Source organism: Enoplosus armatus, chromosome 20 (genome assembly GCF_043641665.1).
Source record: "Enoplosus armatus isolate fEnoArm2 chromosome 20, fEnoArm2.hap1, whole genome shotgun sequence".
NCBI lineage: Eukaryota > Metazoa > Chordata > Actinopteri > Centrarchiformes > Enoplosidae > Enoplosus > Enoplosus armatus.
This window is the reverse complement of record NC_092199.1, coordinates 4,118,685-4,132,687: the sequence shown is the minus strand read 5'-3', so window position 1 is coordinate 4,132,687 and position 14,003 is coordinate 4,118,685. Positions and strand designations below refer to the sequence as shown.

Here is a 14,003-nt window from a genome sequence, read left to right as displayed (position 1 = left end):
TAAAGTCGCGTTAGTAATGGGGAGGAATTCTACACACTATATATTAATAGAACTGGAGTAACTCCAGTTTCACATCGTGAAGTTGTTGCTCTTTGAATCAGAATCAGAAACTGTTTATTGCCAAGTAACATACATTACAAGGAACTTGCAGTGGTCTGAAGGTGCAATTGTTTTGACAACAAATATGTAGAATATAAAAGGTAAAATAAGAATAAAAGTAAAAATAAAAATCAGATAAGATAAATAACAAACGTTAATATAACGTATAACTTGTGTTTGTGTTGGGGGGGGGGGTCAATGTAAGTTCGTCAGGTTTTGGTTGCACCTTTCATATGATTTTCTTTTATTTGTACACCGTTAACATGTTTAGTCACTACAAAATTACTTGCATACATATATATCAATAACTGTATAACCTTTTGCGTCATTACGCTCTACATACGTGCTCTATATGCGCTCAATAATTTCAGACATTATTACACAACGTTTAACATACGCATTTAGCGGCATCACATAAACCGCAATATTCTTCTTTAATATAGGAGTTATTACTTTTGAACATATCGGGAAGCCCCGCATAAAGCAGGGCATCAAAAAATTAGATTGAACTCATATTGTTCCTCTCCACGGAAATCTTTAGTAAAAGGCGAAAGATTTATACGATCTGAAGAGAAACATGAGTGTACTGATTCTAATATCTGAATGTAGAGGGAGTCATTCTTCGACATACACACTACAGTGATGGTTTCACTGCGCCGCTATGAACTGAAAGTGTTTACGTCTTATATATATGCTACTAATGTGAACACACGATATATTAAACGACAGTTATTTAGATAAACGCGATTTAATCTAAACGTTACATTTAACAAAACATTTTAAACGATACGCGCGGTGCATGATGGGTAACGGGGCGTTGATGTCGCGCTTGGCAGAGTTTTTGCCAGCCGTTGAAGTTAGCTAAATAAAGATAGTTGACAAAAACAGCATTAAGCTTAACAGGTAAATTAAAAGCAAAGAAATACAGTCAAAGGGGGATAAAAATGGTAGGTCTAGAAAAGGTACGCTTGCGCTGTAAAACAAAAACTCCTGCTACTTCCGTCTTCGCACAGGAAGCGCCACAACGCAAACAGTTGGTCCTCGTAGTCGTGAAATGCCGTGAAATTATGTGTTGAAGTTTACTTGGATTTGCCGTTAAAATGAGGTCTTATGAAAATGAAACACTGTCGAAACATTTTCGCCGTTAAAACAGATTCTAAAGTGAAGACGTGAAATGTACGCCACCAGCGATAGTCCACAGCGCCTCTTGTTCAACAAACAAACGGACAAGGTGACGTTTTGGATGAAGATGAAGTCCCCACATACTTCTGTTGCACAAAACAATGGATATATTTTTATTTTCCCCAAATGTTTGCCCATTTTTCTTGAAATATACTGGATGCATGATACTTACCTTTCCAGGCCTCTAAAAAACATTCAATTTAAAGAAGTGCAGAAGGAAAATCACCTTATGGTTGAACTTATCACTACTCCTGTCCGCACTTGGGCCATACCAAGTGATGAGGGGTCACAAGTCGACGTCTTTCGAGGGGTACCAAGCCAAAGTGGTTAGGAATCACTGGGTTACAGTTAAGTAACAAAGACATTGTTGATTGCAATCCTCCCAACTAGGGGAAGTGGGACCTTCAAGGCCAGCTGTATTTGTCCTGAAGTTGCAACCTGTAAATCACTGACATGTACAAAAAAATACTCACCTCAAATCAGGGCTGAGCAGAGGGCTGTGGTTTAGAAGGAAACAATGGCCTGTTAAGTTACAATCCTTCGTAAGACATTGCTGAACAACAGTGGGTGTCTTTTTAGACTAAGTATAACTGCAGTGAAGCAGACTGTACCAGTTTCTCTAGCTCTTCAAATAAAAGAATGCCTTCAGGTGTTTCTAAATTCACACTTGTTCCAGTTATCTTCATGCTGACGAGGTTCACACGGGGTGAAGTCTTTACCTGCAAGCACATGATACATGTCCTTTACATAAACAAACATTTTGGTCAATATTTTCACAAAGGCTATTTAACTGAAACTGAAAAGTGTGCCTCGTACAAAACCGGAGTAGATTTTTGCGTTCACTTCCCTACCTTATATTTTGCATAGGGAGAACAATTTCATGTTTCAGTTTTGTCTCAGTTTGAACATCATCCATCATTTCAAAAAAAGCCACTTGATTTACTTAATCTGTTGCGGAGTTTGAATGGTCTTCCTTGTGGTTTGGTAATTCATCTTATAAAAAAAAGTGTCACAGCAAAGCAGAGTTTGGTTGACGTTAAACATAAATGAGGTTTATTTGTGGCAATGCCACACATTCTTTGTTTAATCCGAAAAATTACAAAAGTGAACTGATGATATGTTGACCAGCATCATTTCCTAAATCCAATCTCCATTACTACAATACATGAAGTATGTCACAATCAGAACGTTAGAAGTACAACAGAGAAATGGCAGTTTTGTGCAAAAACATCGTCAATACTATACGTATCAGAAAATACAGTTCTCAACATCAAACTGGCAGGGTATTCTGAGTGAATATAAACAGTAAAACAATGAATCGGCTCTGAAGTGCAGGTTCCATGCAGTATTAATAGCACGCTGAACACATGAATGCAATGCTATTTCATTTTCTTCATCTTAATAACATTAGAAATTGGAACTGTGGCTCGGTGGTAAACCTCCTCTCCTGGTTGTTACATCAGGCTGATGTTACTGACACATTACCTAGCAGCAAGGACATTCAGACTGTACTCTGAATCATGTTTTTTGGGTTAGGGTTAGGGTTTTTTGTTTTAAAGAGGGCACCACATCTTTGGCACGCACCATGGTCCGTCTACATCCAAAGGATTGATTGGTTCTACTTTATCTTTTGGTCATCTGTTCAAATATAAATATAGGTCAATAATTTTAATATAAAAAAATAAGGCAGGTTTCATTTTGTTGTTTCATGTTCTTCCCAATGGCATTTGTGAACCTATTGTGCATGTTTCACTGCCCACAAAGCCACATTGTTGTGTAGTGGTTCATATTCTTGCACACGAGGCTGAATGAAGACATCAGAGCAGCTTTCTTCTTCATCTTCTTCTAAGCCACTATCAAAGGGATAGTAAAACTGACCATTTAAAAAGTGTCTGTGTGCAGCCTCAGGCAGCTCTATTCAGTTCATATGGCCTTGACATCAATAAGGTGGCCATGCTGGGCCCCTTGCCTTAGGGTCTTGATCCCTTGCAGCTTGCGGCCGTGAAGTGTGAAGCGAGACCAGGCGGCCAGCTGGAGCAGGGCACAGGTGATAGGCACAAACACCAACATGTAGAAGCAGCCCAGGCGCAGAGGCGGAGTCCCTGAGCCGGAGGCAACATCAGGCACAGAAACCAGAGAGTCCTTCACAGGTTCCCTCTCAAAAATATCATAACCTGGGGCAGAGAAAAAAGTCCTTCAGTGTACGCAAAACACAGATGAATCAATTCACCCTTTTTCAGAGTGGATGGTTCCCCCATTAAAATCTGTTGTAATGAGGCAGTCCTGCAAAAATTATGATAACAATCCCATTACTAATGAAAAAAAAAATATATATATACAAATCACATGGTTTTGGATGAATGGCTTAGCTAGTAAGGTAACATGAGAAACACATTAGGTTATTTTTGAAGTGTATAATAATGAAATTTCTCAAAAGCACAGCTTACATTTTGGCAGATATGTGTATATGAGTTAAATAAGGAGACCGATACCATTCCCATGTCTCTACACTAAACATGAAGCTACAGCCGGGAAACAGTTAGCTTAGCTTATCATAAAGACTTAAGGCAGAGGGGAACAGCTAGCCTGGCTCTGTCCAAAATGTAAAACAATTGGTAGTTTATTTGCAAAAACGTCAAACTATTCTCTTTAATTAAAATTACATTAATTTATTTTGTTGGCTGTTGGGCCAGTTTGTACTGTGGTGAAAAATAATATTGCTATCAAAAATAAAAATAAAACAAAGTTCACTGACTGTTCACGGATGAGAAAGGATGTAATTTTCCTTTGCAGGCTGTCCCACAGTGTTTTATAGCAGAGCCTGAAACAAAGACCAACTCCTCTAACTACTTTTTTATGAAATAAAACTAACCACTGAGCCATTCCACACAGTAAATGCTATATAATGAGTACGGCTATTGTTTAGGCTGGCATCTACTAACTAAACGAGATGTTTAAGCATCTTGGCAGCTTACGTATTTGCTAAGTAATTTCATGGGGGAAGCCCTGTCCTCTGAATAATACATACTCATTTGTCCAGTTCAACTTGTTGTGCAAGTCGCACTTATTTGACCTTCACAACAGTTCCACTTTCACAAAACGAATACATTCACTGACATAGAGACTGATGATAGATAGAACTGGGCCAACCGAGCTACTTGATACTTCATCTGCCAGAAAGACAAACACAAAAACTTGTAGCAGCATTTGAAACAAGATAATTAAGTATACTTCCTCATGAGGACCCAGTCTGAGTGTGTCTGCTGTACCTGTGTAAACACATAGCAGCCAGGTGCCAATGAGGGGGGCGAATGTCTGGCCTGGTTTGGTCAACAATGCAACCATGCCGAAGAGGAGCGCAGAGGCGGCCTGCTGACGTCGATTGACCACAAAATCCTCGTCCACTAGATCGGAAATGACCAGTTTCAGCAGCTTGCACGTCCCCTCTGTAAACACCCGGTTACTGGGAGGAAGAGAAGTCAGGTTACAGTCTCCAGTCCAAACAGTGCGGAGGAAAGGCAGTTTTAAATGGAGGTCTTGTTACCAGTTGTTGCATCTTTTCTTTTCCTAATCCAAATCTTTAGGGTCTATGGATAGAGGTTGTTTTGGTGTATGTTTTGTACAGATTTGCTCTTTGAGACAAATTGGAGCAAAATTTACATTTTCCCAGGAAAGAAAAAGGTCTTGTGGCAAAGAAAACCCAATATTTGGGTACAACATATAATGAATGTTGAGTTAACCTTTAAACAGGTGGTTACAGAAAGAGTCCTTGACGTGTCCTTATGAATGCTAGGCACAGAGCGAGTCTACTTGTCCTTGATGTGCTGTTTGTATATTCAGCTTTAAAAATAATGAACCTTAAAAAAACAAACAAACAAGCAAACAAAAATACAAGCTGTCACACATCCCTGTTGTGTGTGCCGATGTGTGTGCGTGGCCATACCTAGCAATGAAGATGCACAGCAGATAAATGTGGTCAGCCCCTGCCAGCAGCATAGCCACACTAAGTCCCAGTTTGAGCATAAATAGCCAGCGGATAACCTGGTAAACCCCGTAACGCTGGCACAGTGTCAGGAAATACAAGTTGTTCAGGTGGGGGGCAATGTAAGAGACGCCTGCGTGGGAGCAGAAGCAGAACTGCATTTAAAAAAAAAAGACTTAACAGCAGAAAGAAGAGTATAAAAAGACAGAGAGCAAATGAATGTAAAAATAGAAATCTATTCCATTAGATCACAATTAGATCAGTTCCTACCAATTCAGGCCACATATTTTAGAATACTACTCCACTGGGTTTCTGAGATCTTCCTCATCTTTAAATCTGGGATGATTTTTGAGCAAGACTGGATCCAATTACCAACGCTGCATCCACACATTCATGTAATTATTGGCAACTAAAATGTGCTTGTAATATAAAAAAGCTTGTATGTCACTAGCTTGCATGTAGTATAACCATCACACAACAGTCAAACCCAGTACAAATGTTTTTCAAAAATTGCACTAATTTCAACATCATCGTTTGTGATTTTCTTAAACTTTTAGCCTGAATAATGATGTGATGATTACTGCAGTATTTGTTATGTCTGTATGGCCCAGCTCTGGCACTACCAACCCTGAATTAAGAAGAACTGAATGTGCAGATTGTTTCCTGTCTCTTACCGAGTAAGATTGAACCCGTAGAGGCAGAAATATTGTCAGACAGGAGATGTTCCAGGAAAAGGGGGAAGAAGTTGCTGTTGAAATGGCAGTGAAACACCTGTAGGGGGAGCAGAGACAACAGCACAGTGTAAGTGAGTGGATAAAGTAAAAAAACAAAAAAACAAAGCTGAATGTTAAAATGAAACAAAACTAAGGACATAAGATGAAATGAAAGAAAAAGCAAATCAGCTTTTGTATCACATGAGAAAAGCTTTTTCTGATAGTGTAGTCTCCTAAAATACAGGCATAAACACACAAACCATTAATTTGTTTTACATTTACAACTTAATTCCTAGTAATGCTACTGATGAACTATATGAATAATAACATGTTTTGACAATTATGGGATTATTCTTGTAGGGTAAACATGAGTTTTGCTTTTTACATTATTATTTTTAATACTTTAATTGCTATACCATGTCTATATAATATGAGACTGCTATGATAACAAGCACAATATTAACTTTGTCCAATATGATCCACCCATAAGTCTAATTGCTTTATTCACTTATTAGAATGACGTTTTCTATCCGGTCTTCCCACTTAATCTCTACCATCACTCGCAGCACATTTAATGTGATTAGTGTCTTACCTGAACAAGGTTCATTGACACAAACCACATGAAGTTCCTGTGTCTGGAGAGCTGCTTGAGGTACTGTCCAATGGTGACAGGTCTTTCTGGGTGGGTGAGAGGAGCGTGGCCAACACCCAGCCTGGGGCAGAGCAAAATAAAAAGAGAGGAGTGAGATGGAGAGGAACAACAACAAAGTCCAAAAACAAAGCAAAATAAGTGATCTTTAGAAAATCCTTACTCTTTGAGCATCTGTGTCTCATCCTGTCTTAGAAGGACTTCCTTTTGGAAACGATGCTGTAGCAACCGAGACACTAAGAAAAAGCCCAAGATGGAAAAAGCTGCCAGAGTCACACAGAAGATACGGAAGGAGTAGAAATCCTCTTTGTCCCAGAAAGAGTAAGACAGAAATACAGAGAATGAGCCCAAAGCGCTGAACACAGAGCAGTGGAAGTTGAGGCGTGTGCGATCAGTGGCAGACACGGCGAGGTCAGCCAGCAGGGCGCTGTGGTGGAGGTCCACCATAGTGAGGAAACCATCGTACAGACACAGGCACAGCAGGAACTGCAGTCCTGGTCTGGCCCACGCCACCCAGAAGGCCAGAAAGGATAGAGCGAAGAGAGGGCCATTTGTAGAGAGGGCCTTCAGGCGCTTCAGCACCACCTCTGGGGTTGTGATCTGAGAGCCTGACCTGGGTGGGAAAACAAACAAAAGTTTTTACAAAAATCTGCAGTAATTAGATAAAAATCAAGCAACTTCTCTGGTGCAACCACATTACGACACAGAGTCAAAAGTTGTATACTTCCAAAGTTCAGGCACATTGGCTGACTAAATCAATGTCATTTCCTAGGTTACCAGTTCTACACATGCGCAGTAAGCAAGTTTACAATAACCAATAAACTGTCAATAACACGAATTAACCTTCAGTCTGTAATATTTCTAAGCAAAATCCCTGAAGTGTATTCATTATGCAGAAAATACTATACATTTCAAAAGAAAGGAAACTATTGCACCATCTATGTAAATACAGAATCACAAAAACCACCATGGACACTAAAATATACATAAATCATAAAAAGGACAAACAGAAGGGGGAAGTTGTGCACATCCTTGATGTACAATAACATAATCAACTTTGTTATGTCACCACCTTATGACAACACAGCGTCACAGTTTGCTTAATAATAACAAAAGATGGCAGCCTTATGTTTGCCAATTCTTGTTCTGACGCATTTACCTAACCTCATAAGCATTATTGCAGCTGATAAAGTTAGATAGACATTATGCTAAAACGTTTGCGTGTGCATGGGTGTATAAGCTCAGAGAAGTTGTTGGGCAATGTGTGTGGGAACCACACTGGTAGAAATCTGCAGGTTGACTGGAAGGGCAAAAACAAACTTGTCTCTATTCACAGGGAAATGAGAAAGGCACGGTTTCTTTTATTAACTATTTTAAAAGAGGATACGCAACTGAGAAAAAACACATTCTCAGAGGGAACCTATTTTCTATTGCTTGTTTATCAAACCCTAAATAGCCCTAACCCTTTGTGAAGACAAGCTAATAATCACCTCTTCTCGATGACATGGAGCCTCAAATCCCCGTTTAGGAAGCCTAATTTAGGACATTGTTTTTGGCAGTTGTTTTTTTTGCAATGTTTTAAATGCTTACTTGGGTGGAAACATTATTTACCTCAGAGTATTCTCTCAGAAAAAGGAGAAAGAACTTACTGAGGAGAGCTGAGGAAGGAGCGATCGCTCAGCCAACCGAAGAGAGGGTCGTTCAGACTGTTCCATAAGAGGAACACCGCCTGTGGTGCAGAAGAGACAGCAGATATGAAGATGCATTTCAATGTGATGAGCTTCAAATTAGACATCAAGACTTAGCCACTTTTGTTTTGCTTCACCAATAAAATTAAATAAAAAAAAAGACATCATGAGCCATAGTTTTCCCATACCTAAACAGATATCATATATACTGTATACTGAAACTAGAAAAGGGTCTTCTGGTTACCATGATTACCTTATTTTTCTGTAGCACTCAACCTCATTAAATTTTCTTCAGCCCAAATGGTTTTAAAGATTGAACACTGTGGCCACCAACCAAACTCAGCATTACAACACTCAACACTGGACTGGTAAATTAGTGCTACATTTCAAGCCTGGACTACAAGTAAACATTTAGATCACATGTTTAACAGACACAGCTTCAGACCCAAGTCTCTTCTCACTCACCTCTCCCACCCAGAAGGAGATTTTATCGATCTTATAGATGGACACAAATGTCTCCACATAGTAAAGGAGGAACACATTGTGGAGGATGGAGGTGAACAAGGCCAAAGAGCCGTAGAGCACTGCAGTAGAGACAACGCCTTGCCAGCAGCCCAGGACGCTCCTGCCCATTCTTCTTTCTCAATCACTCTGCTCCGTCTTTTCTCTGTGCCAAGCTGCAATCATCTCACGGCCTGGCCGACCCAGGGTCACCACCTCATCATAGCCTGCAAAAACAGTGCATGTGGATTAATCCATCGAGACCTGACAGAAACATTGTTAAACTTATTCTCCAATAGACGAAGGAAGAAAATATTCTCTCACCCTGAAGAAAAAAGACATGTTGTATAACTGAGCACTCTGAATATGATAAAGATGTTTCTGATTATTACTGGAAGTTACTGCAACATCTCAGGGTGAAATCTCAACATGAACAACACAAAATATTAACAAGCCTCTGTCTCTGCACAGAGCTTGAGCAGACCAAAAGAGAGCTATTTTCATAGCAATGGTGCAGTAAGTACTCATTAAAGTTAGTTAGGCTGTGGGCTACAGTTCCTTTCTCCCCTTGCCTACGCCCAGCTGTGGCGTGTGTGTGTGAGTGTAAAACTGTAATTTTCCTCAGTTATTTTTATGACCACTCCTCTTGACGCTCCACCTCACTGCCCCGGTGTCCCCATAAAAAGCTGGTCTTCTTCACAGTGAAACGACAAAAGGAAAGTCATATGATACTCAGTCATTCTTTTCAGGCCAAGTGCTTTAACCGTGCTTTATTGTCCTTTAAATGTGCTACACTACATAATATCCACCTACTGTAAATGCTAAGGGGCACAATATCAGATTTTGTTAAAGGCAGAGAAAGCACTGGCTTGAAAAGCACACATAATGTTGTGTCCATGTCACATCTCCTTGTGAAGCACTGCCTTTTGTCACACCAACTAAGGACACCGAGTTCCCCACAATGAATGCAAATCTGGCATCAGTTTGGTAACTAACTTGCATTGTTCCGCTTCCCTTTTGAAGCCCCTCCTGCAGTCTCACACGTAGCACCCTTGGGAGAAGAATTCACTTAAAAGCACCAACAGGAGGCTTCTTGCTTCACACCTGACTCCCACAAGCTCAGACTTGCCCCCAATTTACAAACATCCTCTCACATCTTCAATATGACAGTGTCTCAAGGCGATGTGATACTTTCTGTCGGCGTCAACCACAACATAGTGTCTAAGCAAAGCTGCAAAACCGCAGCTTCATATCAGGACCTCAGTGACATAGCAAACCTGGCCAAAGCAACCTCCTTGGAGAGCAACAAAAAGCTTTCCAACCCTGTTCCTATCAGATCCAAGCAGTGAAGCAGGATGACTCTCAGCTGGCTGCACCATATCACATCTCTAACACGTATCTTACTAAATCAGAAGTGGTCTACTTGGTGACAGGCAACAGAGCGGGACTTGGATCTACAAACATCCAATTCATGTCCTCTCAGCCACAGCAGACTCAGAGCTGGTCCCACCTGTGGAGAGGTTTCTTGGCAGGGAATATCTGATTAACAGGTTTTATTCACTCTGATAGCCAAAAGATATGGTGGCCAAACATGGCGACAGGGCGGGTGACACCTGCTCTCAAGACAGATTAGCAGAACACGACAAAAGGGGCATCCATCCTCCCATTTAACACTTGTTGCAGACATTACAGATTATAAATATGGACAATATAGAGGCTGGAATGCAACAATCCTGGCACAACATGCATACAACAACAGTGTTAGTTAGCAGGGCTTTAAACTACTCCAGTAATTAGCATGTTAGCATTAATAGCATGTTAAAACTAGAATAGTAATGTACCCATAAAATAAAAACGGAAATATAAAGTATTTAACTAGAAATGAAAGTTAGGCTGCTTAACACACCACACACACTGTAAAGGAACAGGTGGTATTGCTTGTCTTGAAAAACGAGATATCAACAAACAAATTATGATAAGTATTTATACACCAATTGGTAGGGTTGCTACCAGCTAGCTAGTTAGCTATTCGACCACTAAAGCTACAACTAACACCCCAAATGTTGTGTAGTCTGCCGTGTCTGCCCATAACAGCTGGTAAGATCGATAGCTATCTTTGTATCACAATCTATAATATAATAGTAATCTATAATATAATAAACGTATAATTTCCCCATCAATAAAGTATTTCTGATTCTGATTCTGATATTATTGGGCTGGAGGATGAACCAACCACCGCTAATGGTTAGCACTAGCTAACCTTAATTAAGTGCTAGCATTAGCTAGCTGGTTAACGATAACGCCAACAGGCTAACGGTACCTGTTATCTGGAGACCAACAAATGTACAACTAGCTTCAAGTATATTCATAACAGAGCAAACAAATGTTACATACCAACAAATGAGGCGTTAACCAAATAAAACAAGTCGTGTTTGTCTCGGGGGCAGCTAACTTGTTAGCTCAGGCTCCTCTGCTAGTCAGCAGCAGTGTCTCGATCACTGGACGGCGACCAGTACGGTGGAGGCAGGCAGACAGACCACGTCATGACAGTCTACAGTCGGTTACTCACATCCGTGACGACCGTAGTGTGTTTGTGAAAGGGTTTCCCATCAGTGAAGACAAATAAAGAAGAGTTACAGCGCCACCCAGTGCAAATGTTACCAGAACCAGTTGCCACAGGCTTTTAGCATGCGGTTATAGGTCAACCACGAAGAGCTGCTGGACTGGTGATTAGTTTTCACTCACTGTCGGTGCTGGAAAGTAAGTACAGAGAAAGCCCTTCAAATGAAACAATCTGGGAAGGAAAAGAATCACCTTTTGCTGAAAGAAAAAAGCAGTTGAAGACAAATCTGTCCACATTCTCAGTCTTCTTGCATAGATATGACATTGAAAGTACAGTATAATTCCTTGTGCAAAGTCTGGATATGTCTGATTTAGTAGCTTAAAGCAGAAAAGGGAAGGGGAGTTTGTTTAAGACTATTAACCATCTGCTTATAAATAAGTAAAATCCATAGAAATACTCACACAAATATAATCTGATTACGTTCTACTGATTTGGATTACTTTGTCTCTAAAATACATACACAGTATACTTCTAAATAAGTGGTGTGTTAATTCATTTATATATATATCAGTCATCAGTATCATTCAGTATCACTATTGTGCTGTACATTTCCATTTTAAAATGTAAACAAACCCCTGAAACTAATTTAAATTGTTTGTTTTTACATTAACCACTCTTATTCTAAAGGCTGCATGTTTGTACAATTAAATTATTGTATTTCTGTTACAAACAACTACTCTTCAACATGACAGAGTCAGATGTAGCCTGTAAAGTTCCAACTTAATATATTAAAAATACAGATGTTTTTGGTTTCCATCTCTACATCAGTCACAGTGTAAATGTCAAGAACCTCTGGAAGAGTGTGTTTGTATCTCCCTTTATTCTTAAATTTTAATGGGGAAAAAAAGGAAAGAATAGGTGAGAACAAACACAGGACTAGAGCTTGCGCTGTGAGAAGGAACTTTAGGAATTGCCCTGTTTGCGACAATCTGTGAACTATAGATGTGTATATATTAAATTATATAGATACATACTAGTTTGTGGCACGTGTAATTTCGACGCTTGTCCTGAAACATTTATATAAAAGGTGGATTTCCATGGGAACAGGAAAAAGACAAATACCTTGAATTTCTGTCTTTGCACCTCTTCTCCAGCAGGGGTCAGACACGAGGCACAGATCACGTTGATACTATTCAGACTATATTTACAGACACTAACATTAGAAAAAATGCAAAGAAAAAGTGTTTAGTACAGTTTTCAGGCAATCTTAAGAGACAATAACATATATTCATAAAGACAGGTTAAGTAAAATGTTGTATTTCTATGTGGTATTCATAGCTTCCTACACTAAACAATGAAATATCATGACGGTATCTTACTTTATTAGTTTTTCCTACTATGTTTTAAAATCTATTTAACCTTTATTTAATCGTGAAAGCCTGATTGAGTGTCCAGGTCAAGATAGGCAGCCATAACGGACATTAAAAACACATACAGCTAATCCTTACAGAATATTAAAGTCTGTAATTAATATCTAATCTAACCATGCCATAATTAAAAGGTATTCTTCTAACATTTGTTATATCATTTAGGAAATCTCTATTATAACAATAAATCTCTATAACGTTCGTTCAAATCAACGAAAAGCTACATGAGGAAAGTGTGTGGTCAAGATAAGGCAGGTCGACTTTATACAGGCTATGAATCCAGTGTGTGTGTGTGTGTGTGTGTGTGAAACGGGGGTGGGGGGAGACTTGGTTGTGTGTGAGCACTGGGTAACTGCAGCAGAGGAGCTCGCTGTTTCGTCGCGGAGAGGACGACTCAGAGGATATTTTTCAGGAAACAAGCAGGTGAGTCAGTCTTTAGCGCTTTTTCATGCTTTTACCTTTTTACTGGAGCCGCTGCGTTCACGTCCTCCACTTTTCCTGCGCACACGCTCTCTGTACATGCGTCTGTGCTCAGGTGAAGGTGATTAAAGAGTGCGCGGTCAGTGCTGCAGTCCAGGTCGGACAGGTGCACATGGGTGGATGTTCGCACGTTCATAGCGCGCGCGGACTCCTTACAGACGACATGCGCCTGTTTTTCTCTTTCACTTAAATCCATATTGGTGGAAGTTACGTGTAGCGATGAATTGCAGTTAGGGTATGTGCGGAAGTGTTTTTGTATCACCGGATCCATATTGATACTGAAGCCACTTATTCTCACAAGCTGGCTGCTTTGTTCTTAAAGGTACGATAGACAAACATACACAATATGTTGTCTTATATGTTTTTAAGATGTGTACCTGTTTGTAAATGTAAGCATGATGAGACAAAGTCAAGAGGAAACAGGAGGGAGATTAGTATATATTCAGTGGTTTGTTTATATGTGAAGTTAATTCAACTTAACCATTAAAACGTCTAAAATTGTCAATGGACCCTTGCTCGTAATTGGACTTTGGTCAGTAATTAGTTTAATAGATTCATTAAAGGAGCTGGGTACCACTTTCTATTGAGTCATCCTTTATAAAGGGTTTAAAAGCTGTTAACAGTGGCTTTATTAATTGCATTTACTAATGCTTAATAGATCAGATATAAGCCATTAATATGTTTTGGGGCTGCCAGGTTGGGATGAATCTCTCTGGGTG

At 39.7% G+C, this 14,003-nt stretch overlaps 1 protein-coding gene and 1 non-coding gene across 2 annotated transcripts; both read right to left on the bottom strand.

Moving 5' to 3' along the window:
- Positions 1 to 569: 569 nt before the first annotated feature.
- Positions 570 to 684, bottom strand: LOC139303879 (U5 spliceosomal RNA). The gene has a single exon (XR_011599001.1). It is a non-coding gene; the product is annotated as a U5 spliceosomal RNA (small nuclear RNA).
- A 1,644-nt stretch (positions 685 to 2,328) lies between these two features.
- mfsd13a (major facilitator superfamily domain containing 13A) lies at positions 2,329 to 11,291 on the bottom strand. Its single transcript, XM_070927225.1, has 9 exons — positions 11,209 to 11,291; positions 8,779 to 9,041; positions 8,275 to 8,354; positions 6,789 to 7,238; positions 6,569 to 6,689; positions 5,938 to 6,034; positions 5,225 to 5,396; positions 4,551 to 4,744; positions 2,329 to 3,455 (listed from the first exon to the last, which is right to left on the bottom strand). Exons 2-9 carry the CDS (start codon positions 8,944 to 8,946, stop codon positions 3,205 to 3,207), a joined length of 1,533 nt encoding a protein of 510 aa, XP_070783326.1. The 5' UTR covers positions 8,947 to 9,041; positions 11,209 to 11,291; the 3' UTR covers positions 2,329 to 3,204.
- Positions 11,292 to 14,003: the final 2,712 nt, after the last annotated feature.